This window comes from Vulpes lagopus, chromosome 10, assembly GCF_018345385.1.
Source record: "Vulpes lagopus strain Blue_001 chromosome 10, ASM1834538v1, whole genome shotgun sequence".
NCBI classification, from domain to species: domain Eukaryota; kingdom Metazoa; phylum Chordata; class Mammalia; order Carnivora; family Canidae; genus Vulpes; species Vulpes lagopus.
The window spans coordinates 103,351,892-103,375,821 of NC_054833.1; the positions used below are offsets into that span (position 1 = coordinate 103,351,892).

Below are 23,930 nucleotides of genomic sequence, written 5' to 3' on the forward strand. Positions count from 1 at the left end.
TTTGAATATGCCTTTACAGTAAAAGAAATGAGTGGTCTAAAAGTATAATATGTAAAAGTATTTCAAACTTATAATCAAAGGAATGCCAGTCACACTATGTGTCTTTTTTCGCCTAGCAGATTGGCAGATATTAAAACTTAGATAATTGTCTTGGTAAGACTGTGGGTGGAAGCAGTAATTGCATACAAAAGGTATCTTTCTTGCTCGTTACCTTATGCACATAGTATGTTTGATAAGATTATACATTAATTTTATATTAAGTCTTATAAAATGATTTAGGAATAGGGATGCCTGGTGGCTCAGCAGTTGAGCATCTGCCTTTGACTTGGGGCCTGATCCTGGGGTCCAGGATCGAGTCCTACAGCGGGCTCCTGCAGGGAGCCTGCTTCTCCCTCTACCTGTGTCTCTGCCTCTCTCTCTCTCTCTCTCTCTCTCTCTCTGTGTGTGTGTGTGTGTGTCTCTCATGAATAAATAAAATCTTTTAAAATGATTTAGGAATAATACATTCATTCCTTCTGTTTTGGAGAATGATAGTGAAAATTTATCCAGCACTTGTCTGTATGTATCAGGCACTTTTCTAAATGTTTTTCTTATATTGTCTTGGTTTGAGTTCTCCTGCAAGCAGAGCTTGAGACAAGGACTTGGATGCAGGTAGATTATTGGGGAGGAATTGCAAGAAGCAGGAGTTAGGGAGCAGTAGAAAGGAATAGGGAAAGAGGAGAAACCAACATAAGGGCGTGACATGGAGATTCCTGCTGTTGGCAATAGGAACTTACTTCCATCAAGACCTGCTCCCAACAACAGACTAGCAGAATGCCTCTGAGAATTGCCCACCTGAAGGTTAACAATACCTCTTCTTCTCTCTTGGTTTGAGAATCACCTCTTGGGGCAGAGAATAGAAAGTTTGCAGTATACAGGTGGATAATTGTCAGCGTGGGGTGGGTTTGAGCTTGTGAGAAATTATCCATTGCTGCTAGAGTTGAAGTCTGGAACACTTTTATTTTTTATTTACTTATTTATTTTTAATGATTTTATTTATTTATTCATGAGACACAGAGAGAGAGAGAGAGGTAGAGACATAGGCAGAGGGAGAAGCAGGCTCCATGGAGGGAGCTCGACGTGGGACTCAATCCAGGGTTTCCAGGATCAGGCCTTAGGCTGAAGGCAGATGCTCAGAGCCACCCTGGCGCTCCTGGAACACTTTTAAAAGGTGCTGATTTGGGGCATCAGAAACCTGTGCTAAGGGTATTAACTCAATTATAAAGCAACCTGTTTGTCACTTAGCATTTACTGTTCCAAGCACTGTTCCAAACCTGTGCTAAGGGTATTAACTCAATTATAAAGCAACCTGTTTATCAGTTAGCATTTACAGTCCCAAGCATTGTTTTAAGCACTGCAAATAACACGAATTCATATTCATATTCATATTCATAGTATTCATAGTACTCATATTCATAGTATTCCCAGTGAAACAATGCCCTTATCCCCATTTACAGTTTAGAAAACTGGGTCACAAAAAAAAAAAAAAAAGAAAACTGGGTCACAGAGAAATTGTGAATTTATGAAAAATTTGATCACACACCTAAGTCCCAGACCCTCTGGTTCTAAAGTTCCTGTTCTGAAGCACTGTACCATATTTATAGAAACTGTTTAATCCAGATTGGCCAGAGCAACCTTTCCTGTGATAGAGGTTGTGATGAGTCCAGCATCCTTTTGGTTATCTGGCAGTAGGTAGATGCTGAAAGTATCTTTGACAAGTGAGCTTCATCATATGTGTATACACCTCTTGCCTGAGTAAGGGATTTATACTAATTAACTTTTTATATGTGTATCTTCTATTCTCCATGCTTTTGTACATTGTTCAAGGATAATCTGTTTACTTTTTTGTAATTTAGCATAGAGTCTTATTTGTTTACTAAAAGTGTTAAATGCTAAGGTTTATTTGGGAAACATTTCTTGAATAGCTTATGTATTTCAGATGCTGACTTAGTCATTTTAACCTGTTTTTAGAAAGCTACACTTAATGTTGTTAAAAGTGCTATGTATTAAAGGTCTTGGAATATTACTTATAGGGTAAACATAACCAGTGATTTGGTGTTTCTTTTTTATTTTTATTTTATTTTTTTTTTGGTGTTTCTTTTTTAAATTGAGCTTCTTCCCAAAAGCTCCGTGCCTACTTAGCTTATGATGGTATATTGTTACAGGTTATCTACTCTTCTTTTTTTTTTTTTTTAAAGATTTTATTTATTTATTCATGAGAGACAGAGAGGCAGAGACACAGGCAGAGGGAGAAGCATTCCTTCCCCCTGCGGGGAGCCTGATGAGGGACTCAATCCCAGAACCCCAGGATCATGCCCTGAGCCAAAGACAGATGCTTAACTGCTGAGCCACCCAGGTGTCCCTAGATTATCTACTCTTTAAAGTTGCTTTATAAGATGATTTTGCTGCTTATTACCTCTAATATGTTTATGTTTCCTTTTGGGGAATGATGCTGTAATCTCTGCATGCTATTATAAAGTGACCACCAGTTGTTTTCTGTTAGATTTGGCCTTGTTATTGGCTAGAATAGGAAATGGTAGTAGGTTTTCTTTGGATTTCGTTTATGTATATTTCATTTTATTTGATAAGTACTGTTCCATGCCCTGTTCTAAGTATTCATTGAATTCTATGGGAAAGTACTATTCATTTTTATAAATTGAGGCACAGTGAGGCAAAGGGATTAATAATATGCAGCTAGTTAAGAGTGCAGAGCTGGGATTCAAACTTGGGCACTCTAGTGGAAGCTAGGTGCTTTTAACCACTGTGATGCTAATGTTCTTCCTTTGTACCAATGTGAATTTAGTAGTCTTTTTTGAGTAAGGTCTGTACCCAACATGGGGCTTGAACTCAAAATCCCACATCAAGAGTCACATTCTCTACTGACTGACCAAGTCAGGTGCTCCCCGATTCAATAGTCTTAATTTCTTCATCCCATTCTTTTCTAGAGTTAAAAATCTGTTTTTTGTTTGTTTTTTATGATTTTATTTATTTATTCATGACAGAGAAAGAGGCAGAGACCTAGGCAGAGGCAAAAGCAGGCTCCATGCAGGGAGTTCGATGTGGGACTCTATCCTGGGACTCCAGGATCATGCTGTGAGCTCAACCGCTGAGCCACCCAGGCATCCTACATGTTAGAATTTTGATTAGATATTTGTAAAGTGCTCTATGAGCACTATGTCTGTAGCATGCATTATCTATAGACAGAAGGTGTGTAATTAAATTCTTCTCTGCTTTTTCCCAGTTACTTGTATCAAATAGCACATCTTGGAGATGACGACGAAGAACCCGAATTTTCGTCTGCCATGCCTCTGGAAGAAGGAGACACATTTTTCTTCCAGCCACGACCACTCAAAAACCTTGTGCTAGTTGATGAATTGGACAGCCTCTCTCCCATTTTATTTTGTCAGGTGTGGGTCTTTCTAGTTACTTCCACAATGAGCAGTGTCTGCCAAATGTTTTTAAATCTGAAGGAGTTTAAAGCTGTAATTCCAGTTACAGTTTAAGATACAATCTGAGAGGTTCGTTAGCATATCTGTAGAATCAACAGAGTGTAAAGGTGAAGCAATTAAAGGTGGAAGTTGGGTAACTAAAAACCATTACATCAATCCTTAGGGTTTTGTTGTTGTTGTTGTTGTTGTTAATTCCATAACTCGTGTTCAATATAAAAGTTCTAAACTGTGTAAAAGGTGACTGGTAAAATTCCTGCCCAATCTTATTTTCAACTTCCTATCCACTGAGGATGCTGTTATTAACAATTTATGATTGCTTCTAGGTATTTTCCCTGCATCCATCAGTGCACACGTGTGTGTGTGTTTGTGTTATATATTTCTTTTTATTATTTTTTAATAATAATAAAGGGAAGGAGGGGGTGGGAGAGAGAGAATCTCAAGCCGACTCCAGGCCCAGTGCAGTGCTTGATCTCAGGATCCTGAGATCATAACCTAAGCCTGAGCTGAAGTAAAGAGTCTGAACTTAATCTACTGATTAAGCTACCAGCCAGGTGCTCTGCCTCTTTTCTTTTCTTTTCTTTTCTTTTCTTTTCTTTTCTTTTCTTTTCTTTTCTTTTCTTTCTTTTCTTTTCTTTTCTTTTCTTTTCTTTTCTTCTTTTCTTTCTTTTCTTTTTCTTTCTTTTTTCTTTTCTCTCTTCTTTCTTTCTTTCTTTCTTTCTTTCTTTCTTTCTTTCTTTCTCTCTCTCTCTCTCTCTCTCTCTCTTTCTCTCTTTCTCTCTTTCTTTTAAGATTTTATTCATGAGAGACACAGAGAGAGAGGCAGAGACACAGACAGAGGGAGAAGCAGGCTCCATGCAGGGAACCCGATGTGGGATTCTATCTTGGGACTCCAGGATCACGCCCTGGGCCGAAGGCAGATGCAGGCTGCAGATGCAGTGCGATGCAGGGTGCTAAAACCACTGAGCCACCCAGGGATCCTCTGCCCCTTTCTTTTTAATGTAAATAGGCTCATATACTTCTCAGTGTTCTGAAATTGACCTTTTAGCACCTAATAGTTTAAGAATATTAATAGTTGAATACCTATGTCTATCTTATTTTAATACTGAATTTCTTAAAATATTCCAGAGACATTGGGATCAGTCAGTAATAGAACTTTTTAAAATACATCCTCAGGGAGGAACTAAAGGTGGCCAGGAAGAGGGACTGTGTCCACTATTGCTGGTGCTCAATTGTAGCAGAAATTTTGCCATGCCTTTGTATCCTGGATTACTGGAGTTTAAATGACCATTAGGTGCCCCCATACCCTGTCTAGTTGACCACACTTCTAATTGAGAGAGGTTTGTTTACTGTGTTCTGAGTAACAAGTCAGCATTCAGGTACTATTCGTGGTAAAATCAACTATTCTGAAATTATCTGCTTGCTTTCTTTTTTTATTTTTTATTTATTTTTTTGCCTTTTTTGCTTGCTTTCTTTTTGAGAAAAGATTAACCCCATGGTAATAGAAAGTACTAAGTAATTCCTAAGTAGATTTTTAGTGATTTCCCCCCCTTCATTGAAATTTGAAGAAATAATTGTGTAAATAGTTTGTAGATAGAGAATAAAATTATTATAAAGTTTAGGTATCTATAGCAGGGCTAAGCATTTTTTTTTTTGTGCCATGTATGCCGTTACCAGCTTGTGGGGCAACTGTATTACTTTTCTGAGTAATATTTTTACTTATTTATTAAATTTATTTATTTATGTATAAAGCATGTGTGAATGTGCATGTGAACAGAGAGAGGGCCTGGAGAGGGAGGGAGAATCTTAAGCAGACTCTCTGCATGGTGCAGAGCCAGACAGGGGGCTCAGTCTCATAACCTGAGATCATGACCTGAACTGAAATCAGGAGTCAGATGCTTAACCAACTGAGCCTCCCTGGTTGGTGCTTCTGAATATTTTTAAGTGCATGTAGTAATAAACGTAAGCTAGTCAAGATAGCAAAATATTTGTAAGTTGTGAAAAAGTAATGTATTTGTTTATCAAGGCTTTAAATAACAAGATGATGCATTTGAAATAGATGAGTTAATTTTTTTAAAGAAGAGATCAGCGTGAAGGCAGTATGCACTCAACACATTTGTCCATATTACAGTGAACTGTATAGCCTTAATAGATCATCAAGAATTTTCACTTGAACTGACCTGTTTGACAAAACTGCAGTATGGATGATTGGTCTCATTATTTATTGACCAACAAATATACTGGAAATGGAAAGCAGCTAGATGTCTGGAATACCAACAAGAAAGTGCATGGCTTCCCCATCTGGTGGCTGAACAATCAGGTGCAGTTACCCAGTAGTTGGTCAGCTACACCATAGGAATATGTAGATAGGGCAACTTTGATAATGTGTAGTCTAACAGATCTAATGAAGGTAATTTTGAAGCAGTGATGAGAGGAATAATTAGAGGTATGTAATATGAATAAATGTGATTTTTATTTGTGACAGTTCCTGATACTGGTAATATTAGCGTATTTGTTTTTAGTTGAAAGGAAATACTAAATTTTAGTTTGAGGTTATATAATACTCATTTTACTAACTGTGAAAAAAGTACTCTGCTCACTAAAGAACTGATATAAACCATTTTTGTTAGTAGGACTTGTTGCTTCAAACTGGTTTGCCTTTTGGAACATGAGGGTTCTTTCCCTTGCTACCAGGGTTGGTAGCCAATATATAAGCTTAATAAACTAAGAAGTACTTTGTCTCCTGAGAATAATCAGGGTTGAGTGGGAAAACTTGGTACAAGTAGACATTTTTTTGCATTTTTGTCTGTGCAGATAGCTGATCTGGCCAATGAAGACACACCACAGCTCTATGTGGCCTGTGGTAGAGGACCCCGATCATCTCTGAGAGTCCTAAGACATGGACTTGAGGTAAAGCTGGGCATTTTTAGATTATCTGCATGGTTTGGAGAGAAGCTTATGACTCTTCCGATGAGATCAATGATGTATTTAATGTTTCTATGAAAGGAAAAAAGTGTTTTTTTCCTTCTATTTCCATAACAGAGTTTAAATTTCTTGTCCTTTAATAATACAATAGGCACATTTTAAAAAATAGACAAATGTGGTTAAAAGGGAGAATAATCCCTACTGGCTGGCTCTGGGCTCACCAGCAAACTTGGAGGAAATCTGCATGGAGCATTTTATTCCATTTTCTTCTAGTCTTGGTCTGTATTCAAAGTTTTTAAGTATTTATGTGTTGACTGTATTAATACTATGTATTTTTGTATCTTATTAAGTTTATTCCTTATGTGTTCTCTTAAGTTGTATTTTTTTTAAGAGTTTCTTATTCATTTGAGAGAGCAAGTGAGTTTCAGCAAGGGGAGGGACAGAGGGAGAAAGAGAAGTAGACTCTCCCCCCCCCCCCCCCCCCCCCCCCCCCCAGAGCAGGGAGCTGGACTTGGGGTTGATCCCAGGACCCTAGGACCGTGACTTGAGCTGGAGGCAGACGCTTAACTGACTGAGCCACCAAGGCGCCAAAGTTACATTATTTTTAATGTTTCTGCAATATTCCATTATAGTGGATGGATCATAATTTATTTAATATATCCTTTATTGTTGGATCTTTTAGGTGATATGGACACTCAGTGCCATATCCTCTTCTCACTTGGTTCTGAGAGGGTTGATGCTTTTTAGCAAGTTCCCTGGAGTTGATTTTAAGAACAAATTAAAGCTTCCTATGGCAGTTTGCTCTAGAGTTGGAGGTTACCAGACTGTATAAGCTCTCAGTGGCCCACTGTCTTTGTAAATCTTTATTGGAACACAGCCAACATGACTGACCTTAGTTTTGAATTCTGGCTCTACCACTAAATAGCTATTAGTAAGCTTTTGTTTCTCCTGTTCTATAAAGTGAGCTTAATAATGGTACCTGCTTTAAAGATTGTTGTGTGGGGACGCCTGGGTGGTTCAGTGGTTGAGTGTCTGCATTTGGGTCATGATCTCAGAGTTCCAGGATCTGGTCCTGCATCGGGCTCCTCATGGGGAGCCTGCTTCTCCCTCTGCCTGTGTCTCTGCTTCTTTGTGTCTCTCATGAATAAATAAATAAAATCTTTAAAATAAAGAAAAGATTGTTGTGTGAATTTTTTTTAAAGATTTTAATTTATTCATGAGAGGCAAGAGGCAGAGAGACATAGGTAGAGGGAGAAACAAGCTCCCCATGGGGAGCCTGACATGTTGTGAATTAAATGAGATAATGCAAATGAATCATTTAGATCAAGGTCTGACATACAGTATCTGTTCAGTTTATGCTAGCTATTAATACTGCCGTTTTAGGAAATTTGAAAGTTATTTGGTTCTGCCAAAACACTCATCAAGCCACTGAATTTTTTTTTTAAGCCACTGAATTTTTAATGACTTGAACCCAATTTAGATAAATAGTTCCCAATTAGTTACTGCTCATTGGATCCCATTCAGCATTTGACAAAAGCTAATATTCACTACCAAAAGTGCATACTTGCATTAACAGAAAATTTTGTGTACTGTGTAAGAGATAAAAGACCCAATTAAGAATGATTGTTTTTGAGACCCCCTCCCACTTTTTCCAGCTCTACAAAAGATCTGTTATACAGAAAAATATTTTTAAACTGTTAAACATTACTTTGTTCCTGTATATCTAGTTGTTGAACCTTGTTGTTTAGCTAGATTATGGTCTCCTTTGAGCAGGGTTACTGTCACATAGTACATTTGGTGTAGAGTATAGCATTCTTAAACGCTTACATTATATTGGTGATGAAATTTTCCACAATTTTCCTGTACCATAATCAATTATTCCTATTATTTTATAAGTAAAGTAAAAAAAAAAAAAGGTAATATCTTTAATGGATATACATGACTTCTGTCTATAAAATGTGGTTAATGGCATATAGTATATCAAGCAAATTGTTTTTGGTTTAAACATAGTAACATTTTTATATTTGAATGGCTTTATATTTACAGGAAAATATGGGATAGTACAGAGTAAATGTGTAACCTACATCTAGTTTTCCCCTCTAGATCATTTTTAGTTCATCTTAAATATTTCATTTTCTCTCATGTTTGAGAACCCATAAGATATTCAGAGGATTCTTGACTCTAACCTTAAGGATCATAAAATCTAGTAGGAGGAAAGAATAATTCCTGGAATCACTTTTTAGATGAATGTCTTAAGAGGGGTAATTGGTATTTCTGTGAGAACTTAGAGGAGGGGGAATGGACTGCCTTACAAGAGGTTAAGAGAAGATTTTTCCTAAAGGGTATGACATTTTATTTTTTTTTATTTTATTATTTTTTTGGGGGTATGACATTTTAATTGGTCCTTGAAGAGAGATGGGATTTGGCCTTAAGGGAGCTAGGGAAGAAATGGGATGCTAATATAAATGGCCTAATTCCTTCCATGTGCTCTCTTTTTGAGGAGAATGCAGTCATGCCACACCAAAAGAAAGCATATGGTTTTTGCTGCAACAACTATCCTCTTAAATATTCTATCACCTTTTGCAAAAGTTTGTTATGGGGGTTGCCAATATATCCAAGCCTTTTCGGTTCTTATGTTCTTCTTTTAAGTTTTTAAATTTTAATTTTTTGTGGTTTTTTGAGAAAATGATTCTGTTAAAAAATTTTTTTAAAAATTAAAATTTTTAGGGGATCCCTGGGTGGCTCAGCAGTTAAATGCCTGCCTTCAGCCCAGGGTGTGATCCTGGGGTCCTGGGATCGAGTCTCACATCAGGCTCCCTGCATGGAGCCTGCTTCTCCCTCTGCCTGTGTCCCTGCCTCTCTCTCTCTCTCTCATGAATAAATAAATAAATAAAATATTAAAAAAAATTAAAAAAAATTTATGTAATCTCTACAGCCCAACATGGGGCTCAAACTTAAGCCTCGAGATCAAGAGTCACATGTTCTATTGACTGAGCCAGCCCAGTGCCCATTCTTTTAATCCAGCATGCAGTGTGAGCATTGCCGTATTAGAATCCTATTATCTAGTGGGTTGTAAGCAAGGAGCTAAGTTGGATCTGTGGTTGTCTCCTCTCCTGTCAGGTATCAGAAATGGCTGTGTCTGAGTTACCCGGTAACCCCAATGCTGTCTGGACAGTGCGTCGGCACATCGAAGGTAAGCATCCCTTTCCCAGTGGTCCAAGTGCGGGTCTGGGTGACATTGACAGTAGAAGGCTTAGAAGGATGCATTCATAATATTTCTATATTGCTTCATCTAGCAATATACTAGAAACATTTTCTGGCCTGACACCATGTTTATCAGTCTTTCTGAATCAGGGTACCTTCACCTTTGTATGCATGAGTAAGGGGACTATAATCTTTAGGATTCTGGTTCCATCTGTGGAAGAGATGTGGTATGAGGGAAAGTTCTTGCTTCATATTTCTTCAGTGTTTTTCTCCTTTTGTGTTGAAACCACAGTGAAGTTAAAGGTGTTATTTTAGGTATTAAGAGATTTTACTTAATTTATTAATTAGTCCTGCTCAGTGGATATAGTGTGCTTTAAGAATGTTTAGATTAAGATTGAATGAAATCAGAATTTTAGAGCGGGTAGAAAGGAAGGGATGGAGTAAATAGTCTGAGCTCCTGGATAAAAATGGTTAACTTCATCCTAAAATTTTGAAATGTATGTGAAAATCCATGATAGTGCAGGAAAGTCTTGAGTCAATTGAATGAGAAATGAAACTTAATTCTCATTTTCCCTTGGATTCTTTGGGGGTGTAGGTCATTTCTATTCCTAGACTTCATCTTCCTCTTGTTCCCTCAGGAATGTGGGCCTGGTGAGTAAGATCACTCTGGCCAGCATACAAAACTGTTTCAAGAAGACAGCTGGAAATCTTCCTAATATTTTGATGTCCTGATATTTTGATGTTCTGATGTTTGATATTCTGGGAGCTGGGAAATGTGTAGGAGGGGAAATCTCTTCCTTTTAGTAGAATGCACATTGTGGTAGATTTTGTTTTCATGTGGGCATTTGAACCTGAGTTGAGTAGAAAGAAAAAAAAAGCAAATAGGAAATTAGTAGGATCAGTTTTGCTGAGAAGATAAGTGTTAGATGATTGATTTTTGAAAGATTTCCCCACTTTGTGTAATATCTTCATATAGAAACTGCTCAGTATTGACGTTCACCTTTAGCTTTGTGGCTAGTTGATATTACAGTTCTTGATGAAAACATTGCCTAGACTTTGAGTTTTTTGAGCCTTTGTAATAAAACCTAGTATTCCTCCTTCTTATGTTTTTGTTTCATTTTCTACTTTATAAAATTTACTACAACATAAGTTTAGATTTACAGGAAAGTTACCCCTCATTTTTATGATAAAGGCAGAAAAATCACACATGTTGTCTTTTCCAAGATAGCACATCGAGATAATAGAGGCTGAAAGCCCAGTCTCTGAACTTCCAATCCAGTGTTCTTTTGACTAATCCTGCAGTGGGTCTTGATGGTTCTATACTCTTATCCTGTAGTCTTTCAAGTGTCTACCTTGTACTTGAGTAATTAAGATAGGATCTTTACTCTTAGGGCACTCGCCATCCAAAAAAGAAGACAAGTATACAAAACTACTATGTGTTCTGATGTAATGAAGGCACACAGGCATGTTGCTGGGGCGGATTAGAGGACAGGGAATGGGCATATGTTGGAGAATCAGAAAAGTTTTTTTGGACAGTGCTTGATAAGTTAGTGATAAGCAGTGTGTTGCATGATGGAACTTGAAGCTGAAAAGTTTTCTTCTCTAGATAACAAAATCTAGGAAAAGACTACATCCTAATAAATTTTAGTTCTTTAAAAACTATAATTTGGGTGATCACCCACAGAAACAGATTAGATTCTCTCTGTTCATTCTCTTTCCAGATACTCCCAAGTTTCTGTTGAGTGAATAGCCCACATGTCCACACATGCTGTAGTCTTGCAGGCAACTACTAACTTTGGCTGGTACGTGGTGATGCACACTACCAATACCAAGCCTTTTTTTCTCTTCCACAGGTGGCTGGTGAAGGTGCTGATCACCACAGGTGTGTACGTACTGCTAGGGTCTACCATGGGGTCTTATAGTTTACCCAGGGAGAGGGATCCGCACAAAGTATTAAGACTGCCCTGATGGCATCTCTCAGAGGGTAATTTTGCAGTTGGCTGTCCTGCATTATAGCTGCTTGTATATTACGTGGTCTGAAGCAGGAATCAGCTTCCCTTATTTTTTCCCTTAGTGGAAAATATGACTAATTTGTCTTTCACTAAGCTGAAAGAACCTGTAACTAGGAAAACCTTAACTCCATATTCTCCTCTGGAGTTTTGTATGTTCCAGTTGTTCTGACTCAAGCCCTGGAGAAAGCCACCTTTTTGGGGGTATAATCAGGACTGCTGAAGCAAGACAGGCACCAAGTAGTCTGAGTATAAAGTGAGAATGAGATACTGGAAGCTAAGTCATCCATATTATCACTCACTTTACCTTTTGGCATGAGCTGTTTGTTGAGCTACAGATACTAAGGCACAGGAAAGAAGAATAAAGCATTCCCTCCCCTGGGCTGCTTCAGCAGTGCTCAGATAGGAGTCCTATTTAAATGAAACAAAGATGCATTCTCATACCATAATAGATTCTTCACTGAGGTATGAACTAATATTCTTTTATATGTAACTTATGGAAAAAGGCAAGGTGGATATTAATGGTCATTTACCTTGATTTCATTCTGAACTCCAACTTTAAACCTGTGACTACCCTAGGACATGAGCACTAGCCTACTATAGGTCCTCCTGGCTGGAGAATGGAAAAGGGGAGAAGTTACAGTATGCTTAGTGTTTACAGGGTAATGGATGTTGTGAGGAAATGTGTGATGTAGAAGTAGCTCTACTACTTGTTGAATTGCTCAGTGAATGTGGGACCCTATATAAGTTCACTGCGCATCTCTTTATTTTTATATCTGAGCAGTCTGGGGCCTTGCGTCAAAGGGAAGACAAACACCGGGCAGCCCAGCTTCCTCCCTCTCTTCCTTCTCTTGCATGTTTGTTAAAATTTGCATGGTCTCTTTGTTGGAAGTTCCTCCTTTTCCCCTTGACTAAAGGAAGAGACCAGAAATCTGGACCAGTTAAAAGTCCTTTGTTTGGCTTTAATTTGCTCTGGCACTACTTTAAGGATATTAGGTTTCAGTAATGAGATAGTGGGAAAGGACTGATATTCATATAGTGTTAAAATTAAGCAATTCCTGTTATTTTTACACACTACAAATTTTCAGTTCAAAAACAGCTGGAGTAAAGCTTCCATGTTTGGTGTTGTGTGGAGGTTCATTTTGGTTTTGTTGTAAACTATTAAGACATCCATTTCAGGGCCAACCATGTCCTTACTCACATGATGGTGACCAGTGTTGTCTTACAAAGCCATTTTATAAGGTGTCTTTAAAGCATGTGATACCTCTTGACAGTTGTAACAAATACTCTGAAACCAGCCATCCACTTCTCCAGTGTTACTCCTTATGATTTGGGACTTGAATCCTTATTCTCCATTCCTAGTTTAGCCATTGGATTATACCCATTGGGAAAGATCTTTGATCCTTGCCTTTCAGCCCCTAGTCAGTACACACATGTATTATTAAGTAAAAGTTTGGAAAACAGTACTCACCCTTACTGTGTGAGTGATTTCATGAGTAAAGCAATTTCATAAATTTTATTTATTTCTATATATTTTTGTTTAAAATGGTATTACAGCCCATCAGGTTGAGTATGTCCTGCTCATATGCAGGATACTACTCTGGGCTACACCAGTGATACGTCTTCACTTGGCCTTTCCTGTAAAGAATACTGTGCTGAACTAATTGAGTAATCTTGGTTCGGCTGAACCACCTTTAGAGCAGTCAGTCCAAACTGCTTGATATGGGTGGGGTGGATTAGCCCTATGGTACTGAGCTCTGACAAGGGCTTAGGCATTGCAGGGTCCTATAGCTACTTCTGCAAGTGAGATAGCCACTTTAATATAGTACCTTGTCAAAAATTAAAAAAATTAAAAAAAAGAAGTTAGTAGTTTGTCTACTTGTCGTTCTGTCCCTTGTTCACCTGATTTCTTATAAGGGAGCAGGGATGGAAAGGGGAATCGATACTGAAAATTCAAATGGAAAATAGGGAAATTTTAATTCTTCATGAAAAAATATGCCTTTCTTTATTCAGCATTTATCAACCTGTTAATGCCAAACATTGTGTTGGATGTGGGAGAAAAAAAGAAACTTTTATGTGTGGGATGGAAAAATGGAAATAGGTAGCCTTTAACTCTGGAATCTGTATAAGAAACTTCTGAGATTGCCTGTATTCAGATTCACTGACTTTGAGAAACTCATTAGTGTTTGTTTATCCATAACTATGTTTTGTTAAATAAAAAGCAAATCCTAGTAGGGTTGCTCATGACCACCAAATAGTTGGATTTTTAAATAATGAGAGTAGAGGGGTCAATGACTAACAGTCTTAAACAGTCCCCTGCCTCCCCACTTCTTGTTAATGCTCTTATCTCATTCCTGTTGGGACATTCGGGGATTCTCAGTTATGAACCTGAGAATGATAGTCTCATTGAGGCTTAAGTAATCTCTGTTTTATTCATTAGATTTTGTGTCCCCCCCCCCCCCCCCCCCCCCCCGCAAAAAAAAGATTTTGTGTTCTCACATAAGCTTCTTTTGCAAAAGGCTGGGAACCTTTTCTGGGTGTAAGGATTATCTTTAAGAATGAATTGTGATTTGCATCTGGTACAAATAAACAAGCTCTAGCTTTCATATATATATAAATATTGTAGTATTCAGAATTTCTTCCTGCCTAGTTACCCTGCTTTGTCCTCTTGCATTTATCCAGCAAATGTATAAAGAAAAATTAGTTTTCAGAGTTACTGGGGTGGGTGGGTATATCTACTCACTATTTTTAGGTATTTAAGGAAGCAAAGTATATCTGTAGACTGTTACAATTATCAGTTATCTTTTGGATCATTCTGTGCCGTTTGCCACATGAGTGTCTAATGGCTACACATAGAAGAAGTACCTTGGAAGGTTTCTGAAGAGAAAGCGTAGTGTGTCTCACTTGGCTTTGTTACTAATGAGTTTTTAGCTGACCAACTCTTCTTTTTCCTTTTGCAGATGAGTTTGATGCCTACATCATTGTGTCTTTCGTGAATGCCACACTTGTGTTGTCAATCGGAGAGACTGTGGAAGAAGTGACTGACTCTGGGTTCTTGGGCACCACCCCAACCTTGTCCTGCTCATTGCTAGGAGATGATGCCTTGGTGCAGGTGAGGATTCCCAGAAAGTTACTTAATCACCTTTCTTTGTCCTTTCATTTTGGTGTTGGCTCCTGTGCTCACATTAATGAGCTTCAAACTCTTGAAGTGGACATTGCAAATGTGAACTTGTTCTAAGTTGACCTGTCTGGGTCCTGATAACTCTTCTTTGTCATTGACTCACAGGGGGCAACTCAAATGCACTGGCTCCACTCTGACAAGAGTGACCAGTCTGAGAGGTGAGGGGGTCATGCTGAGCAATGAGTCACATTGGTAAAGTCCAGTTTCCTTCTCGTCACTTACTAGGTATATCCTGATGGCATTCGACATATACGAGCAGACAAGCGAGTCAATGAGTGGAAGACTCCTGGAAAGAAAACGATTGTAAAATGTGCAGTGAACCAGCGACAAGTGGTGATCGCCCTGACAGGAGGAGAGCTGGTCTATTTTGAGATGGATCCTGTATGTTATTTTATCATTCATTGTGAGACTTAGTGTTCGGGTTCAGAGGTAAACATGAGAGTTGTAGTTTGGTATTTAGATGATATTCACAAAAAGAATTGAGGAGGGAAAGTATATGTAAGGCAGTCCAGCTATTTGGGGGTGGATATGGGATGGGAAGGGTAAGTTCCTGTCGTAATTCTAACTGGAGTTATGAAATCCCATCTTAGTAGTGAAGTACTTGTTTTTTTGCCCTTCACACTCTACTTTTCCACCAAATATTGGCCATGGGTTTTATTCAGTTTTTGTAATCTGAAGCCATTTCAGATATTTGCTTTTGCTTTTGTTTTTCTGTATGGAAGGATGCTGGATATATTTAATTATCAGTCTCGGGAAGTTTCTGGCTGTGGCTAACCTGGTAGTCTAACTGTACCTCTGATTGAGATTTCTTTGTCTTTTAAGTTCCATATTTGAATTCTCTTTCACCAAAAAGTATTCTCATGAACAGATAAGCAGTTTTCTCTATTTCTATTTGTTTTAGGAAATTTGTAGCAAGCATATTATATTTGTCAAAGACAAAGATACTGTGTTGTCCCTTGAGTGTTTTGTCAGTAATTTTGCTTGCTGTTAGCCTGTAGAGTTCAGTCTTGGGATCTTAAGTAGAGAAATGCTTGGTCATTGATTATAATAAGAGGAGTGAGAGGAAGCAAAAAGGAATTTAACAGTACCTCTTCCTTTTCTAGGCCCAGGGTTTAGGGGCAAGTTGGAGTGGTTTGTCACCTCTCTTTGTTTCATTTATGTAGTCAGGACAGCTGAATGAGTACACAGAGCGGAAGGAGATGTCAGCAGACGTGGTGTGCATGAGTCTGGCCAATGTGCCTCCTGGAGAACAACGGTCTCGCTTCCTGGCTGTGGGGCTGGTGGACAATACTGTCAGAATCATCTCTCTGGACCCCTCAGTGAGTGTTACCCTGGACTTCAAGGATCTTCTCATTGGAATCTGAGCTGCTGGCCCATTCCTGATGGGCATTTCTGGGATCAGCTAGGTTAGCCCCTGAAATCAGCATCTGCCACTTATGATTATCATAGCAGCACACCTCAGGAGTCTTCTGCAGTACTTTAAAGATCCTGATCCCAGACTACTAAGTGCTTCCTTACCTTAAGCCTTGACTCCCTTTTATAGTTAAACAAAACCCAAAGACTTTGCAGAAAAGGAATCAGACTGGCTTTGGACCTTAGATAAGAATAAGTGCCCTTTGCTTATTTACATTTACCATTATCCACTTTTATGGAAAGGAAAGCATGGTTCTTTCTAGAGCTTATTCTAACGTTTGGTTTAACTAGTAGTAACCCATTTAGAACTCACTCTATAAGATTTCCCTATCCACAAGAAAGTTGTTTCTTCAGTCCTCAAATTAGATTTTTCCAAAATTGGTCATTTCCCATGTTTTATTCTTTTCTCTTTCCTCCTTAGGACTGTTTGCAGCCCCTGAGCATGCAGGCTCTCCCAGCCCAGCCTGAGTCCTTGTGTATTGTGGAAATGGGTGGGACTGAGAAGCAAGATGAACTGGGTGAGAGGGGCTCTATTGGCTTCCTATACCTGAATATTGGGTTGCAGGTAAGAGATCCAAGGCTCACATTGTTGTTTTGTTTTGTTTTGTTTTTTATTTAAAATTTTTTTTTTACTTCTTCATTCATGAGAGATACACAGAGAGAGGCAGAGACATAGGCTGAGGGAGAAGCAGGCTCCTTCCTGGGAGCCCGATGGGAGACTCGATCTCAGGACGCTGGGATCACAACCTGAGCTGAAGGCAGATGAGCATTGTTGATGTCAGGTCTTCTTTACCTTTTATGCAGTCCTTGTTCAATATGGGCATTTGCTGAGCCTGTTCAGTTTACCACCTTATGAAAAATGAATGGTGCTGCTGTGTGTTCCTTTTCTCTCAGTACTAATCAGAAAGGTCAGGCCTAGGAAAAGATACTTTCAGAAAGAGTCTTTGATATAAATGTGATTACTGCTTTGGGTCAGAACTAGAGGGAGTCTGAAGTGTCATTTGCAGTTTTCACAATATGCAGCTTTTGGAAACTAATACCTTTTGTTTTATAACGGACTCCATTAGTAATAAAGGACCCCTAGGTGTTTACTGTTGTCAAAGCATTGGGGCTTTTCAGAGCATGAAAAGCAGCAACCTAAGGATAGCAGAGTGTCAGTGTTTTTGATGATACACTTTTCTTTTTCCTTAACGATTATTTGTTCAGCTCCCTGGGTAAATAATCTAGCCCTGCTATGTCTTGCTATTTCTCAATTACTTCCTAATTGAGAAATTTCTCAAACATGCACAGGAGTTAGACTAATGTAACATGTACCCATCACTTGTTTTATTTTTTTATTATATTTTTATTTTTTAAGGATTTTATTTCTTATTTATGAGAGACCCACAGAGAAAGCGGAGACACAGGCGGAGGGAGAAGCAGGCTCCCTGCAGGGAGCCCGATGTGGGACTCGATCCTGGGTCTCCAGGATCAGGCACCGGGCCGAAGGCAGCACCAAACCGCCGAGCCACACAGGCTGCCCTCCATCACTCGTTTTAATAGTTAACCAACATTCTACTGTTCTTGTTTTATCTATTCTTTGTTTTTTCTTTCTTCTGGGATATGTTAAAGCAAATCCAAGGTGATTTATCATTTCATCGATAAATCTTGAGAATGTAGCTCTACCAGATTTATGGGTTTTCTTTTTAGGCTTCAATTTTATTATCATGCCTAATACAACTTAACAGTTCTTTAATATCTGATACCTGTTTGTGTTCTGGTTTTTCTTGTTTCGTTTTTGTTTTTCCAGAAATGTTTTTGTCTTTAGTTCTACTTAGGATCTGCATAAAGCTATCTGTAGTTTGCATCTGTGTGATCTATCCCTTTATGTTTCTTTTAATAAATTCTACTCCATTATTTTTTTTTTTTTAAAGAAACTAGATCATTTTCTTGAATTTCTACCTGCTGGCTTTGGCAGAGTCCTTCCTTGTGTGTTTGATGTTTATCTATCCTCTATTTCTTGTAAACTATTGGGTGAGTCTAGACCATGCTATTCATTAAAAATATAATGCAAGTCACATGTGTAATTTAAATACTCAAGTAGCCACAAAAAGGGAACAGATGAGGTTAATCTTAATGTTTTCTTTAACCCAGTATATTTTAAATGTCATTTCAATTTGTAATCACTATAAAAATTAACATACTTCATGTTCTCTCTTTTTGAACAAAGTCTTTTTTTAAAAATATTTTGTATTTATTCATGAGAGAGAGAGAGAGAGGCAGAGACAGAGACAGGCAGAGGGAGAAGCAGGCTCCATGCAGGGAGTCTGACGTGGGACTCGATCCCGGGCCCCCAGGATCACACCCTGGGCTGAAGGTGGCATTTAACCGCTGAGCCACCCAGGCTGCCCCAGATTTAGTATTTTTTGGGGGGCCCAATGTTTTATAAGTGGCACTCTTTACTTTCTATTATATCAGGAGGCATGTAATGTCTGGCTATCCTACTTGTAATGGTGTTAGGATGTTTGTATGTATTTTAAATTATTTGCTCCCTGTCAACCTTTTACCTAGCAGCAGCTGTCGATGCCCATTGCCTAGATTCATTATGTCATTAGGGATTGGGAAATGACGATTTTCTGTTTCTTTTTTTTTTTAAAGCTTTTATTTATGAGCGAGCGAGAGAGAGAGAGAGAGGCAGAGGCAGAGACGCAGGCTCCATCCAGGGAGCCTGACTCGGGACTTGATCCCCGGTCTTCAGGATCAGGCCTTGGGCTGAAGGCAGTGCTAAACCACTGAGCCACCCGGCTGCCCTGATTTTCTGTTTCATCTTCATTTCTTTAGCTGGAACTTGTCTCTGAAGACAAAATTTGCTTATCCCAAAGTATAGTTCATATAGGGAAAGGATAAATACTTTGTTTTTCCCCTTGTTCATCTTATTTTCACAGTAAAGAGTTGGTGCCGTAGCAATCTCCAGTGGGGGCTCAAGAAATCTATTTCTCTCTCTCTCTCTCTCTCTCTTTTTTTTTTTTAATAACATAAAATTGCAGATTTTTATATATTTATGCTTTAAACTATTATGGTCTTTTCTCATTTTTGGATGCTAAATTGCCTCATTTTAGATGGGTGGGAGTTGGAGGTCCCTTTTGAAGTTAGCTTTTTTGTCCTTTTAACATGATGCCATTATCTTTGGGTGCTTCCCTCCTTATGGTACGGTAGAGTGCCCCTATGTATATCTGGAATATTCTTGCCCTAGAACTGAATTAGCTGTTTCTCTTAAGAGTCTTAAGAGAGGGACACCTGGGTGGCTCAGTGGTTGAGGGTCTGTCTGTCTTTGGCTCAGGGCGTGATCCCGGAGTCCCGAGATCGAGTTCCACATCAGGCTTCCTACATGGAGCCTGCTTCTCCCTGTGCCTGTGTCTCTGCCTCTCTCTCTCTCTGTCTTTCATAAATAAATAAAATCTTAAAAAAAAAAAAAAAAAGCCTTCTGAGAAATGGCATGTAGAGATCACAATAGGCCTCGTTATTTTAAGTATGCATGTATCCTTTTTTTTTAAAGACTTATTTATTTATTTTAGTGCGTACACACAAGTCAGGGGAGGGGCAGAGGGAAAGAATCTTAATGAGGCATGAGGCTCCCCACTGAGCACAGAGCCTGATGGTGGGGCTCAATCCCACGACCCATGAGATCATGACCTGAACCAGAACTAAGAGTTGGATGTTTAACTGCCGAACCACCCAGGCACTCCTTTACTATGCATGTATCTTAAAATTTAAAATTATATAAAGAAGAGGGACGCCTGGGTGGCTCATTGGTTGAGTGCCTGCCTCTGCCTTAGGACATGATCCCCGGGTTCTGAGATTGAGTCCCACTCGGGCTCCCTGCGTGGAACTTGCTTATCCCTCTGCCTCTGCCTCTGTGTGTTTTTCATGAATAAATAAAATATTTTAAAAATAAAATAAAATTATAAAGAGGAGTAACATACATGGTAGAAAGAATTTTAAAGGATGTATAGTGGGAATGCCTGGATGGCTCAGTGGTTGAGTGTCTGCCTTCGGCTCAGGACATGATCCTGGAATGATCCTGGTATCAGGTCCCACAACAGGTTCCCTGCATGGAGCCTGCTTCTTCTCTGTCTTTGTCTCTGCCTTTTTCTCTGTCTCTCTCATAAATAAATAAATAAAATCTTTTAAAAATAAAAAATAGGGCAGCCCCAGTGGCAGAGCAGTTTAGCGTCTCCTATAGCCCAGGGTATGATCCTGGAGACCCAGGATTGAGTCCCATGTCAGGCTTCTTGCATGGATCCTGTTTCTCCCTCTGCCTGTGTCTCTGCTTCTCTCTCTCTCTCTCTCTCTCTCTCTCTCTCTCTCTCTCTGCGTCTCTCATGAATAAATAAAATCTTTAAAAAAAATGAAAATAAAAAAATAAAAAATTAAAAAATAAAGGACGTATAGTGAAAAATAAGTCCTTTTTACTTAGTAAATGCTCACTAACTACTTAAGTGACTGAGTGGTTTAGTGAGAGAGTGAATGAGTGGCTCGCTGATTATTAGGATATTCTTTAAACTACCAAGTCATTTTCTTCCACCCGTTCTGAACTTATGTATTCTGTGAAGTAGCCAGAGGAGCTTCCATTAGGGATAGGCTTCACCTACTCCTTTTCTTTTTATTAGAATGGTGTGCTGCTGAGAACTGTCCTGGACCCTGTCACTGGGGACCTCTCTGACACCCGCACTAGGTACCTGGGGTCTCGTCCTGTGAAACTCTTTCGCGTCCGGATGCAAGGCCAAGAGGCAGTAAGTAATGAAAGAGGCTGGGCAGCATGTTTTGACATTAGTGGCATCAACTGAGAAAAGTTCTTTTGGCATAAGCTTTGCTTCATTAGTGCAGCCATATATAGTTAGTTTGATATTAGCTCTCTTTTAGCTTTCCTGTGGGAAGTCTTGGGACCCTTAATCCAGAGCTTTCCATGGTACTGAGCTATGCTTTGGTTATGGGTGGGATAGGTTAGCAATCTGTTCACTTTTCAGGCTGGGCAGATGGAGCTGACTGAGAAGCCCATCACCCATGAGCAACCTTACTTATATCAATACCTTATACCAGGGTTCACTATGTAATGTGAAAGAAGTTGGGAAGCATTGTGTCCTTTGTAGCTATGTTATTGTTGCTTGGGGCTTTGCTGGATCCTTACTTGTTACTGCATGTAATTCTTACAACTATCCAGCCTTGTGATACTATTCCCATTTTACACATGGAAATTGAGGTTTAGAGAGTTTGAGTGATTAGGTCATACAGCTACTAGCCCATGCTTAGCAAATACTAAGCCATACTGCCTTTTCTCCAGTCCTCTTTTTTTTTTCCTCTCTCTCTTTCTTTTCTGCTTTTTTCTTAAGATAGCCTTTTAGGTTTCGGAAATACATTGGGTTATTCTGCAGATGGAAATTTGCAGATAGGCTGTTTGCTTAATTTCCATGTTTGTGCTTTCCCAAGCTTATTGGAGTATTTTTCTTTCCTCAGGTGTTGGCCATGTCAAGCCGCTCATGGTTGAGCTATTCCTACCAGTCTCGTTTCCATCTCACCCCCTTGTCTTATGAGACTCTCGAGTTTGCATCTGGCTTCGCTTCTGAACAGTGTCCTGAGGGGATTGTGGCTATCTCCACCAATACCCTGAGGTGAGAGTCCCACGGTTCAAGGCTAGTGGAAAGCCTTTCTGCCTAACCTAGTGGTTAGGATTGTGGTTCTGCCAGAGTATTGGAAGAAGTTATGAAGTGATGGCAGAGAGCCAACTCTTTACCATGGGACTAAGATGTTGCAACTGACTCAGGATATTAAGTACCTGCTAGCCAAGTTTCGGTGTTTGGGGTTTTAGCTTCTGTTTAAATTTTCAGGGCCAAGTTTTAATATACTCAGTAGTGCAGTTGAGTTTGCTTGAGATTTAAGCATCTTGTTTTCCAGGGCATTGCCATTGGATTAGTTTTAGAGTAGGCAGGCATTAGATCACTGATAACTTTTTCTCTTTCAGTCTTGTCATTTGCATTGTTACGGCTTCGAATTTTAACCTCAATATGAATTATTTAGGCCTTTTACAAGTTGACAGACTTTTATGCTGGTTATGTTGGAGTGAGCATTATCATCTTACGAGATGTCTATTCATTTTAAAAAATAAGCTGTGTAGTGTGACTGTCAAGTTTTGAGTTTTGTTTTTTAATCTTTTTTTTTTTTTTTTTACGATTTTATTTATTCACGAGAGACACAGAGAGGCAGAGGCAGATAGAGGGAGAAGCAGCCTCCTTGCAGGGAGCCTGATGCAGAACTCGATCCCGGAACTCCGGGATCATGCCCTGAACTGGAGGCAGATGCTCAACCGCTTAGCCACTCAGGCGTCCCTTTTTTAACATTTTAATGCCACTTAATGTTCATGTCTTGGTTGTAACTGTTGGCTCTTCATAAGAGGAACTCTATCAAAAGGAACTAGAACCTCTTGATATATGGATAAATTACTAAGTGAACTCCCAGTTTTCTTTGCAGCAACTTTCAGGATCTTTTCAGTCATTGTTTTCTCTCTCTCTCTCACCCTTCCACCCTCTCACCTTCACACCTTTATGTACCTTCTACTCCAGCAGAATCACTCTCCCCTGTTGTTTTTTTTTATCTCTGTACCTGTCCCTAGCATGCTTCCCACACACATCTCTGCAGGTCAAGGCCTAGCCTCATTCATCGACATTTTCATTGTCTTATTAACTGGGTACTCCTTCTCTTCTCAATTCCTATAAATGTGGACACTCCCACAAATTTTTTTTTAAGATTTTATTTATTTATTCATGAGAGTCACAGAGAGAGGGAGAGAGAGAGAGAGGCAGAGGCAGAGACGCAGGCAGAGAAAGAAGCAGGCTTCATCCAAGGAGCCCGACGTGGGACTTGATCCTGGGTCTCCAGGACCGTGCTCTGGGTCAAAGGCGGCGCTAAACTGCTGGGCCACCAGGGCTGCCCTCCCACAGATTTTTCAGACTTTTGTAGCAGTAGATCATTTCCTCCCTAGAACAAGAATCTTCAGGGAAGGTCTAACAGCAGAACTCTTAGGAACACCAGCATTTAGAGTACTTGTTGTCAGAACTAGTCACTTCTATTTTTGACTATTTATGAATAGTGCTGCTGTGGATATTCATGCATAAATTTTTGTGGGGGCATATATTTTTATTTTTATTTGGTTATGTACCTGAAAGAGTAGAATGGTGGGGTCATGTTGTAACTCTGTATTTAACCTTTTGAGGAATTGCCAGACTGCTTTCCAAAAGGGCTGCACTGTTTTGCTTTCCCACCAGCAAGGTATGAGAGTTTTAGTTTTTTCACATCCTCATCTACATGAATTTATTTGATTTTTTTTTTTTTTTAATTTTTATTCCAACCATCCCAGTAAGTGTGAAGTGGTATCTCCTTGTAGTGTAGATTAGCATTTCTTTGATGCTTAATGATGAGCTTCTTTTTCATGTACTTACTTGGTATTTTTCTTTGGAGTAATGTCTGTTGAGGTCCTTTGCCCCTTTTTTAAACTGGATTATTTTTTGTTTTGTTACTGAATTGTAAGAGTTCTTTATTCTAGCTGTAACTCCCTTATCAGAAAAGATTTGCAGATATTTTCTTCCATTCTGTAGATTGTCTTTTCACTTTTTTTTTTTTTTTAAGATTTTATTCCTGAGAGACACAAAGAGAGAGATGCAGAGACACAGGCAGAGGGAG

At 39.0% G+C, this 23,930-nt stretch overlaps 1 protein-coding gene across 2 annotated transcripts in view; it reads left to right on the forward strand.

Annotated features, from left to right (window-relative positions):
- SF3B3 (splicing factor 3b subunit 3) overlaps window positions 1-23,930 on the forward strand; it is a 52,688-nt gene that overhangs the window by 19,054 nt on the left and 9,704 nt on the right. For both annotated transcript variants that reach the window (XM_041771826.1, XM_041771827.1), the window contains exons 9-17: window positions 3,281-3,446; window positions 6,300-6,395; window positions 9,531-9,603; window positions 14,584-14,735; window positions 15,030-15,185; window positions 15,968-16,123; window positions 16,639-16,782; window positions 20,867-20,989; window positions 21,711-21,865. In XM_041771826.1, coding sequence (XP_041627760.1) covers window positions 3,281-3,446; window positions 6,300-6,395; window positions 9,531-9,603; window positions 14,584-14,735; window positions 15,030-15,185; window positions 15,968-16,123; window positions 16,639-16,782; window positions 20,867-20,989; window positions 21,711-21,865 — 1,221 coding nt within the window. The remainder of the gene's footprint in view (window positions 1-3,280; window positions 3,447-6,299; window positions 6,396-9,530; window positions 9,604-14,583; window positions 14,736-15,029; window positions 15,186-15,967; window positions 16,124-16,638; window positions 16,783-20,866; window positions 20,990-21,710; window positions 21,866-23,930) is intronic.